The sequence below is a fragment of the Apteryx rowi genome, unplaced genomic scaffold (genome assembly GCF_003343035.1).
Source record: "Apteryx rowi isolate R43461 unplaced genomic scaffold, aptRow1 scaffold_4, whole genome shotgun sequence".
NCBI lineage: Eukaryota > Metazoa > Chordata > Aves > Apterygiformes > Apterygidae > Apteryx > Apteryx rowi.
In genome coordinates this window covers 6,742,724-6,754,012 of record NW_020450529.1, presented here as the reverse complement: position 1 = coordinate 6,754,012, position 11,289 = coordinate 6,742,724, and the positions used below count along the sequence as shown (strand labels likewise).

At 47.7% G+C, this 11,289-nt stretch overlaps 1 protein-coding gene across 1 annotated transcript; it reads right to left on the bottom strand.

Moving 5' to 3' along the window:
* Positions 1–1,148: 1,148 nt before the first annotated feature.
* Positions 1,149–7,915, bottom strand: LMOD3 (leiomodin 3). The gene is made up of 3 exons (XM_026074969.1): positions 7,584–7,915; positions 4,649–5,945; positions 1,149–1,175 (listed from the first exon to the last, which is right to left on the bottom strand). Exons 1-3 carry the CDS (start codon positions 7,913–7,915, stop codon positions 1,149–1,151), a joined length of 1,656 nt encoding a protein of 551 aa, XP_025930754.1.
* Between the last annotated feature and the right edge of the window lie 3,374 nt (positions 7,916–11,289).

The window sequence follows — 11,289 nt, the reverse complement described above, 5'->3', positions numbered from 1 at the left end:
AATTACTAAAAAAAAAAAAAAAAAAAAAATCCCTTGCAGATGTATTCCACAGAAGTCTGGCATTTCTATAATTGCTTTAGAAGGGAGGCTTGCAGCAAGAATTTTTAATGCAATTAAAAAAGAGGAAAAAATTTTTCACAATATTAAGCAAAAACAAAATTAGATGGAAGCAAGACAGATGTAGTAAGATGGTTAACCCCCTCATCTCCAGCCCATCTCTCACCATTGCTAGGGGCAAGACATGCTATTTGCACCCCCACTGGAAGGAATAATCAGTTTATCAAGCTCGTGACAAGAAGGAGGATAAGGCTCATCCTCCAGCCAGTTAAGGAGCAATGTCGACAGTGATCTGAAATAGCATTTAGATGCATTCTAAGGTGGCTGTAATGTGGAGCTGGAGAAAGGATTAAGGGTTACATCAAAGACAGAGATGCACCATGGGGGATGAAGATTACAGCTCTCAAAACAGATCATGGCATCTTCTTTTATACGCTGACCAAGTACAATACCAGCTAGAGTATGATGTTCTGTAATACATGTAGCTGTGTTCAGTATCCCATGCCTTGAATTTTTCTTCTTGGCACTAGAGACAGTAGTCGTTCTGTTCTGTAAACCTGTTAGCCATGGAAGTGCTGCACACATCTTATGGAGAGAGCTTTTATTTCATTTCTGTTTCCTCAGCCTAAAAAATAAAGCTGTTTACATGGAAACCAAATGCATTTCTCATGGACAGGAGAATAAAGCAAGGAGCATGTTGTGGAAAGAAAGATAAGATAAAGCACAACATGTTCCTGGAGAATGTGACAGTAGAAGGACAACACGGAAGCAAAGTTGTTTACTGACAAACCATACAGACTTAAGGTTATTGATGCCTCTGAGAAAATAACTCCCGCAGCAAACTGGAGCCTCAGATCCATTTGGCAGACAGATGGCACCATGATTGTTTGATAGCTGGTGGAAACTCTTAACATTGACTTCTCCCGTTCCAGCCTTTTTCATCGCACTTACAAAAGTGCATATTGCAAGCTTTGTTCCCAAAGAGTCATATATACCACCTGGCTTCTGAAGAAGACATCTGGTGAAACAATTGTAAGCAAAACTTGCACAGTTTTTATTCCAAGTTGTTTTCTTCAGGTCCGTCTGGTCGCTTACTCTAACTGCTTTGGCAATGGCACCTGGACAAGGAAAATAAAGAAATATTATGAGGAGGAAATTTCCCAGTCTTATTTCCCAAGCCAGCTTAGGTTAATATAAACCTTCAGAAACTGTAAAAGGATCAAAAATATAATAGCTAAGACCCTGAGGGACTTCTGGTCAGGAATTTATGTTTGTTTGTAGTTCCCCACTTGCTGTTTGCAGGTTAAAGCCCAGTAATTCTTTTTGCAAGCAATGAGTCTCACCACAGAGAGCAAACAAACACCCAGATTGGCTCAAGCACTAAAGCCCCATTTTAGAGGTGAAGCCAAGGGTATCACAGCAATTACACAACTATCAAGATCACAGAGGCAGATGAGAATAAAATATTAATGCCCCAAATCCAAGCTTCAAGTCATTTGGCCAGATGAAAAAAAAAAAAATCAATAAGTGCGTGGCATTTCTTCGTCTTGCCACAAGCTGTAATAACAACTGTTATGAACTGGCCCATTTAAGACAGTCCATGAATTCACCTTCATATCCCATGGTCTTATCACTAGGTCGCGATCGCTACCCGCGGGGGGGGGGACCCAGGATGCCTGGGTGTGCAGGGATCTGCCCGGAGCTGCAGAAGGCTGCTGGGAAGCTCTTTACGAAGCTCTGTATTTTCTGTGCATCACAGAACAGAACTGAGACCAGTTGCTCATACTGAGCATTCGCACGGGGAACAGCTATGAGCAATACGCAAGGATGCAGAGTTTAAACTTACTCTGCTCTTTAGATGCACTCTCTCCCACCTTTTTCTTCTCCAAGTGTCCCTGAGCCTCAGCAAGCACATGTACAACATACTGACTTCTTCATCTTATGAAGAAGTAATTAAATCCGAGCACCACTGGTTGACCTCAGTGATTAGCAGAGGCCAACTGCAAGCTGGCGAGCCCCGCAGGCTGCGTACGGACGCGTCTCCCTGCAGCCCCTCGTCCCAGATCGGCCACGTCGCAGGGACTTGGGATTTGCCTGGAAGCATCTTTTGCTGCTTCCCTCGTGGCAGCGCTCTCAGCAGCCGGCAGTGAGCTTCTCCTGGCCAGAAGCCGTTGGGAAAGAGAAACGTTCCCATTCAAACCGAGTGAAAAGAAAATGCTATGGAAAAGGAGCCGTCTCAGCTTTCAAGATGGGGATCCTTCACTGCGCCAGCACCATCACTTCCAGCTCTCCCCAGCACAGTTTCATAAGCAAGTTCTGAAATACCAAACGTCAGCAACAAACCCCTTTTCTCCAAGGCCTGTAACTGCTATTTATAAAATCCTAGTAGGATTTTGAGGGGGAGCTAACAACCAGGGAACGGCTGGGTTAACACCACTACTCCCTGGCTCCCCTAACACACAGCTTTCCTAATCCTTGCCGCGCAAAGGGCTGTGCCCTGTCCGAAAGCAAGAACGCTATCGTCCTTCCCTTTTCCTGGAAAAAAGGAAGGGAGGGAAAAAGGAATAATGCAGTGGCAAGGAGAGAGTTTTCCACAGGTGGGCAAATCCCCTACCCCAACATGCAATTTCTGGATCACCTTCCCGGTGTGTGACCTGTAGAAAAGCAGCTCTTTTCTTTTTGGACAAGGTACCCAAAATACAAAACATCATAAACTGAGATCTAGAAGGGCAGGAAACTGCCCTGAGGAGAAGCCCTGGCTGCAGCCAAATCATTCTCACCATTAAAAACCCAGACAAAAAAACATGGTTTGGGGCAGATGGTAGCGTTAAACCCCGATCAGGAGGCAGAGGTCCCTGCAGGACCTGGCCCCTCAGGGCCTTCGGGACAAACTGCTCTTTCCAAAATTACGGAGGGAATAATTACTTCTGTGCAGATATAAATGAAAGCAAAATGTGACTCATGGTACAAAAAAGTCATTATTAAAATATGAACTATGAAACACAATTTGACCATTTCTATTTACAAAGGATTCCCTGTCCTCTTTCTAGTGTTAGCAACACAACCAGSTATACTGACATCAGCAGCTTCAAACAGATCCGTCGGCTTTTTGTATTTCTTGGAGATTGGTACAATGCAAGGAAATACAACATTTGGGGAAAGCAAAAGGTTAAATATGATGGCCAACATTTTGAAAAGTGGCTCTCAAAAACATTAAGGTACCTAACTCAGAGTTGCATTTGAGTCATTGTGAGCGCTTTCACTGAAGCATTTACTTACGAGTGAATATAAAAACRTCCTTTGGTGTCTTTACTTTCTTCCTATAATTTTGCTCCATCTTTGCTGCTAATAAATCTACTTTTTTTCCTGTTAGCTCTAGAATTTTGCTGTTGTTTTAAATAAGAGAACTGACTCCAAAAATCTAGTAGCAGAGGATCCCTAAAATAATGCGCTCCTCGCTACAGGGTCCTGCAGGCAGAAGCAAATGTGCAGGCTGTGCATCTAGGCTAGAACTCAGTGTAGCTATAGCTGCTTGTGCCTCAGGTAAGTTTGGCCCCTGATCCTCCTTGCTTATTTTTATCAGCTTACCAACAGCTTTTTAAAACTGGTAATGAAAAATAAGGACACAATTTTGCTCTTGCAGCAAATCAGCATTTCAGAGGAACAAGTATTTTAGCTGAACTGTTTTTAGGCAACTGTAAAAATGCATTAATGCTCAGGCAGCCAAGAAAACTCATCTTTTACCTATCCTGTAGTTACAAGTCAAGATGTAATGCTTAGGCTCAAAGACACGGAAAAATATTGCAGCAAGGATCTTTGCAGCATCACTGTGATAGCCCCAAATAAAGAAAACGACTCTTTCAAAAGTAAATTTTCCTCACATTAAAGCTTAATTTCATGTTAAGCATCCTTCTTACTTCCTAAAGCCTTTCCCCAGGTTTGCCACCGCATTTTGTAGGGCACCGAAGCTGCACAGCACTGGCCCAGGGTCCCACCAGCGTCCCCGGGACCCCAGGAGTGGGTGGCTGGCACAGTTATCAAACGGGCCAGGAGACAGCGCTTCCTTATGGAAAGTGAAGCAAAATAAGAAAAGGGCTACCAAAAAGAGAAAGTCGTTACTCTGCAGGCGTTTGGACAGTCCAACTGTAAAGTAAGGTCCRCGTCACGATAAAAGAATTAGTAAAACAACAATTCCTGCTGCCCTCCTGCAACAGCTATTATAATAACATTTTCATATCATAACAACTAATGTATTATTACTAATACGTTAATACCGGCTTTCTGTTCACCCCCTGAGGGAATTTCCTTTCCTTCACCTCTACAACTGCGGCGCGTAAGAGGCTGGAATCTCCCTCTAGCTTCCCACCTCCGTCGTCGCCRCGTCACCGACCTCTTTAGGCAGAGTCTATCATTGCCTTACGGCGGGTGGGCCGGACGGAAGGTCACGGTGCCGGGACAGGGGTCGCCTGCCCCAGGCATTAGCGCCCGCCGAGTTCCCGCGTTTCGGAGGTGGTGACGAGCCGGTGTGGAGCCGGGTGCCTAAATACCATGAAAATCCCCCAAACTGGAACCGTTGCTCTACAACACCTACCGGTTTAAGATAAGCAACGTTACTCTGGCGAATGTCGTTTAGGAGCTGATCTCTCGGGGTTATTTCGACGAGGGGAGGCGGCCTTCTCCTGGGAATCGGTTTCAGGGTTTTGATGACGTCCTTGAGGTTGGTTTTCTCCGCAGGCTCCACGTACTTGGACACGGCGGGTTTGCGCTGCATCTTCTTGAGTTTCACCACCTGGAAGCTGACGGGCTGCTCTCGGGGCGGCTGCTCGGGGGCCGGCGGCCGGGCGCTCTCCTTCCTCTTGCTCGGGGACGCAGAGGTGGGGACGGGCGGCTTCGGCGCTGGCGGAGGTTCGCGCGCCCTCGGCTGCGGCATCGGCCCCCCCAGCATTTCCCACATCCCGGGAGGCAGCCCRAGCCCGTTCTCCAGCATCGCTATGAGCTCTCGCTGCTCTTTCATCTGCTGCTGCCGTTGCTCCTGGTGTCTCTTCTGCCGCTGTTTGTCCAGATTCCTGCTGAGCAGGTTGGTGACCACCATGCGGGGCCCCGGCAGCTCGAAGTGGTAGCCCATCTTCAGCAGGGTGGGGTTGGCCTTCAGCAGCCGGGCGATCTCCATCTCGGCCTGGTGGCCCAGCATGCTGCGCTGGTTGTGGAAGCGCAGCTCCGTCAGGGTCTCGTTGTACTGCAGGCACCTCATGATGGCGACGACGCCTTTGCCCGAGATGAAGTTGGAGTCGATGTTCAAAGTCGTGATGCTCCTGTTCTCACGCAACATGTTGGCCAGCGCGAAGGCAAYGTTGTCGTCGGCGCCCACGTTGGCCAGGCTGAACGTTTTTACGTTCTTGTTCTTTTTCATCGCGTTTACAAAGTCTATCAGCATTTCTTTGGGGATGTTTTCTATGTTGTTCARGTTGAGCTCTTTCACATCCGGATTGTTTTTCCGGACTTTCTCCAAACTCTCTTCTAAATTGGTTTGATTTCCTGAGGGTCTGGCACTTAGCTTTATGAAGCTAGTGTCTAGTGCTAACTTTTTGGGGATGTTTAATTTTGATATTTTCTTTTCATTTCCATCTTGCTTTTCTGTGAGTTGCCCCGAGTCTGTTCCTAGTTTCTTACTTATCTGATCTCTGTGACTGTTTTCATTGGCGTGAGTCTCCATCGTTTCCAATCCATTCTCATCACCCTCTTCCTCCTCCTCCTCCTCCTCCTCTTCATCATCTTCCTCTTCCTCCTCTCCTTCCTCCTCCTCCTCCTCTGTCTCCTTATCGCTCCCATCTTTGCTTGTCTCTGCAGACGGTGCTAGCGAGTGGGACAAGCGCTCGTTCTGGTAGCGTCTCTCTCTCCCCTCTGCTTCTGGCCGCCTCTGGCCAGCGGCGCCGCCGGTGTCGCCCGCRCTCTCGCCGGCCTCCTCCGCAGCGCTCCTCTGCGGAAGGCAAAACCCAGAGCTGAAACAACCGCACGCGGCTCTGCGAGGTTAATTCCGTGCCGGCGTCGGACCGTAACGGATGGATTTAGATACCGGCGCATCCCYACGCTGCAGAACAGCATTTCACCGCAAGCGCCGCGGCCCGTAGCCGCGCCGGCTCGCGAGCAAACAGGCGTCGCCCTGCGAGGGGCCGCGCGCCCGGCTCTCCGCCCGCCCGCCCGCTAGGAGCACCGGGGCCTGCGCCCCGCGCGCCCTCCCGCTGCCCCCCGGCCCCTCGGGCCGAAGCCGGGCCCTGCGCTTGGCGTGATTTTGGTCGTCTCCCCGCCGAGAGAGCGGGCTTGCTCTGCGCGCCGCGGACGCCGGCACGAAYGGAAAGCCCGAGGAGGGGGCGCGCGGGACAGCAGGCCCCGCGGTGCGAGCGCCTCTCCAGAGCGCCGCGGACGAGGAGGAGAACTGCCGAAGATGAAGCAAAACACGCGCTCGGGCCTTGTGCGTGTCTGGGGATGGGGGCCGGACCCCGCAGCAGCTGCTGCAAGACGGCGGTGCTGCAGCATCAGCGTCGGCTTCGCCTCCAGGGACCTCCTAAGCGGGACTTTTTTATTTTTAGCAACCTTTTCTCGGCTTCTGAGATACGTTCGAGCGCCGGGGGGGCGGTTGGAGGCCGCCAGACGAGACGGCGCGTAACCAGCGTAACCTCGCCTCTCCTTTCGGAGGCGGCCGCCTGGGGAAGGGGGACGTTTCTGCGACAGGCTAATGACGCGCTTTCGGCAGCGAATTCTCCGTCCCTGAGGAACGCTCTGCTAATGCAGCTCTAAGCGTTTTCCTAACGGATTTGCACTGGCTGGATCAGGAGTTAACTCCAGGGCGCTCTCCTGGCCTGCGTTTCACGGAAAGTCAGATAAAACGGTCACAATTGTCCCCTTAGGGCAACAAATTCTAGCGGTTTGTTGTAAAACGCGGCCCTCATTCCAAAAATTAACCAAGCATGACCTTAGCTCTATTTGGAAGTCACAGGGTTATTAGCGCAAATTTAAGTACCGCGTTGACAAAGGCTGGGCTCATCCCTGCAGTTTGCATGCTTGGTCAGCAGTGAACGTTTCACACTGTCAAAATATAGGCTTTTTTTTTCCAGCGTGACATTAAGTTCCGTCAATTATTACATTCATCTTTTACTTATTAAAGTAAGTTTTCTATGGAAAAGCCGAATAGCGCCACTAAATAYGCAAAATCAAACAAATTTGAGTTGCGGTTGCTGAACTTGATTTTATGACAATTTCTCAGTCATTTGCTTTGGTGAAACAAAAATCAGGGTTTACTTACGTGAGAAAAACATAAGTAAAGATTTAGAAAATAATAATAATAATAAAAGAATGCTGGTGACAGTCCAAGCTAGATCCTGTCACTGCTGAGGCTTTTAGGGAGAATTTAAATTCATAGTTTGTCCCTGTACTGTACGTAAGGGACTGAAACAGAGGCAGACCATGCTGCTACAGCTATTTAACCGAAGCAAAAATCTCTAGCGCCATCCTCTTAAAACACACCCTACGGCAGACACCTGATAAATATTTGTGGTTTTCTGCTTGTTACCTCAGAGGGCAGGAGGGTGACGGGAACTCTCTCGTCCTCGAGCATGCGTCGGGACGCCTTCTGCCAGTACAGGTAGTCGACGAGAGAGCGGTGGTCGAAGCTCCCCGTCGGCGGTTTCTCCGTCTGGTCTTTCTGTACCATCCCAACGGGGACCTTCGGGTCCGGAGCCATCACCTCCATTTCGCACTGCAGCTCCCTGAGCTCTTCGGGAGACAGATTGGCCAGGATCTCGTCCTCATCGATGTCCTCGGGACCTACCTCCTCGTCAGAGTTTTGGCTGAGCGCGGACATGCTCTTTCTTCTCTCCTTCCTATCCTATTGATCTAAACCTAAAGAAAGAGATCAGTTTAAAAGAGGATTTTTCCACTAGCAGCAGTTCGCTCGGTGAAATCGACAACTCCGTGTTTTGGTCATGAGCTGCGGCTGCTCCCGATCTTAGTGTGGGAGACGGACAGGGAGACTAAGTCTATATTAAGCTGCACTTGGCTGGATAAAGAGAATTTATGGAGATGCTGCCATGCTCCGTTTTCAGCAACTTGTCAGCTGTGCAAACTCCTCTGACATTTCAGTGCAGCTGGTGCGTCCCCATTGAGTAACGCAGAAGATGGCCATTTTCTAGAGGATTCCCGTGGCACCGTGCCTTGAATGTCTCGCCGTATGCATGAATCGCCACAGGTCCGCGGAGTGAAATTAATATCACCTGCGACGTACGTGGAGTGAAATACTATAGTGCAAGAAGCATCAGCGCAAGGTCTGTGTATCGATAATATCTCAAGATGGCTTTAACAGGGATTTTGGGCAGCTCTTCAGACAGTGCGGGATTTTCTCCTGGTTTTATGGCCTTTGGTGAGTTTGGATGAACACCGAAGGTGGCTTTGATTTGAGTTCATCTGTCACACAGCTGTCTGAGCTCTCCAAATCCAGCTCTTGCCTAAGAAAGAAAACATCCAAGACTTGAGAAGGCAGGTGAAAAATCGGTACCAAGCTTGTCCTGTGCTCGGTGGGAGGGATGCCTGGGGTATGGTGGGGCCTGAAGGATGGCAGGGGCTCTGGAACACGCTAATTAGGGGTTGCTTGCAAGCTCACAGGTGCAGCTCGCTGTACGAAGCTGGGGCAGATGTCTCCTGGGTGCCACGACCCCTCTGCCGCAGCGCTGCTCACCCACAGCTCGATGGCCCTGCCGGGCAGGCACCTCAATCTCAGCAGACTTCCAAACACCTGTCGTCCCTGCTTCTTAACTACAAGGGAGCACTTTGATTACCTTTTTTATTCTATTTAGCAGCACGCTGAGGGGTGCAGGTCTAAAGACGTCTCTGCCATCTCACGCTGCATGCCCAGGAGAAAGCAGCTGAACCAACAGTGCCTGGAGCCCTGATTAACCTCCTGCCCTTCACAGCCCAGGAGTAATGTAGATACCTTCTTTCCATCCTGGCACTGGCACTCGGAGGAGAAATCAGCCCAAGTCCTGTGGGGTGGCCAGGGTCCCCAGAGAAAGGGTAAYGCTGTTTTTAGTGGCAATCCCTTTCGCGCTTGGTTGGTCATACAACACTGAGATCGGCATGATTGGATTCTCTTTCCTGGGAGATAACACCTGGACAGAGACAAGGATTTGGGGGCGTTTTGCTCCAAGGCTATTTTGAGTATTTTAGCTCAATGGGCTGGGTTCTTTAGGCTCCTCATCCTAGCCAAGGTCTTCAGGGACTCCGGATAAATGAATAGTTTCTGTTTGAAGTCCCTAATGTGCGACTCAGTCAGTAGATTCAGACATGCATAAATACATCTGGCCTGACTCTATCATGGACATTATCTGCACTGTCAACAGATCATGGCTGGCACTTCATCTAAGGTTCATCTTTTCCCTTCTTGTTACTATCTTTTTAAAGAATTAGTGAGTACAAACATATACTTTGCTAGTATTCGTAGAACTGATATAACTATAGAAGATTATTTGAAATTGTTTTTTCTTTAAGTCTCAATTCTAGCTTAAAAGGACTTCTTTGCTTAGAATATTTTGTATGCTGCTAAATTTACACGGCAAACCAGAAAGCTGTATCATTGACACTTCTGAGTTCACGGCTGCTTCGTAAAAGCTAAGTAGCGTGGGCTGGTAATTTCTCTACTGCAACACAGTTTCCATATGACACAGTTTGGACTGTTCATTTGATTAAGAAGATTTCCTTTCATCATTCCGTATTTCATATTCTTTACAGGGGGTATCAAATCAAATCCTCACCTTGCAACTGTGAATGCATCTTTCATAGGAAAAAAAAATGCACACAATAGGCTGTGAAACCAAGTCTCACCAAAATTTAAGTTGTATTTCTCATCGCAGCCTCAACCATGCTCTGCTGGAGTTTGTCAGCAGCAAAATAGTCTCTGCATGATGGTTGTCCCTGCTGAGTTTAATAACAACAAGAAACATGGTGTTCAAAGCCCTGTTAGCCTCTGTTAAAATGCTGTAAACCAAAGGTCTTCATTTAACTAAAGTTCTTATGTGGAAGTTTAGAGGGCGAAAATTTAACAACAAAATAAATAGTAAAGGAAMAGAGAACAAAAAAGCAAGCCAAGAAGGTAATGGTTCTTTGCCCCTTCAATATTTCAAGGGACATCCTTATTTTATATTATGCAGTAGCAAGCACAACAGCAGACCCACACATCAATCTGCCTGGTCTAGCACTTTTAACCCCCAGCAATTGCTGTCCATAATAGAGTCCATAAATGGTTTCCTGATGTTATCAAATAAATCAATGCTCTTCTGTGGCTGGTATGTTATTCTCCCAGACGATGCAGTTTAGGTCATAGAAACTGTCTATTCAGTGGTTACAAATTGCTTGCTGATTTCTTGATGGTAAATAAAGTCCCTGGCCACCTTCTTATATTTCCATGATCTTCAGCCAGGCCATCTTGGGCTGCGATCTTGTTAGATCTCCTAAGTTAAGCAGGGTCAAACCCATGAAGTCCTCTAGAGAGGGAAAACAGGGATACTGAGAACACTACCAGGGATTAAAAAGGCAGGTTTTCTTCCAAGTAGAAATATATCTCTTGTCCCATATTGCAATTAGGAAATACTATACTTCTGGGAGTGATATCTTCTATGTCAGACGCAAAACGAAGGCCTGACCTGTGACACCTCTCCCGGTTACATGGGTGCTAATCCTAGAGAATCCCAAGGTATCACGTTTTGCCTACTTTAGGTCTCCTCCACAAATTAGATCGAGTGCAGGATTCACTTCCTTTTCTAACACGTTGCTTAGTGTTTTGGTGCACTGGAAACAAGCACGTTAAGGGGACAAACGACACCCTCCATGCTGAAGACACACGCGTGGCCAAATCTAGAGGTCTTCTCCAAGGCAAAACTCCCATCTTCTTCCCAGTAACCTTTGCAAGTATTTGTCTCAGAGTTTTCCAAAATAATCACTAATTCTATCATCTTTCTTAAGAMAAAGTGTTTTGTATAGCAAAGGGACTTCCATTGCTGTCACCTGTTATTTYCAYRYCAATTTGCTACTTGCTCAAGAATCCCAGGACTAGYRAGCTCCCGTACAAGGTGCTCTGTTACCAATGGTGCAAAGTGCAAAGTTATTCCAGCAGCAATATGCAAAATATTACCGAAAGACAAGTAGCAGATAAATAAGYAGGTAAGGGGAAAGGAGGCTGGAAAGACA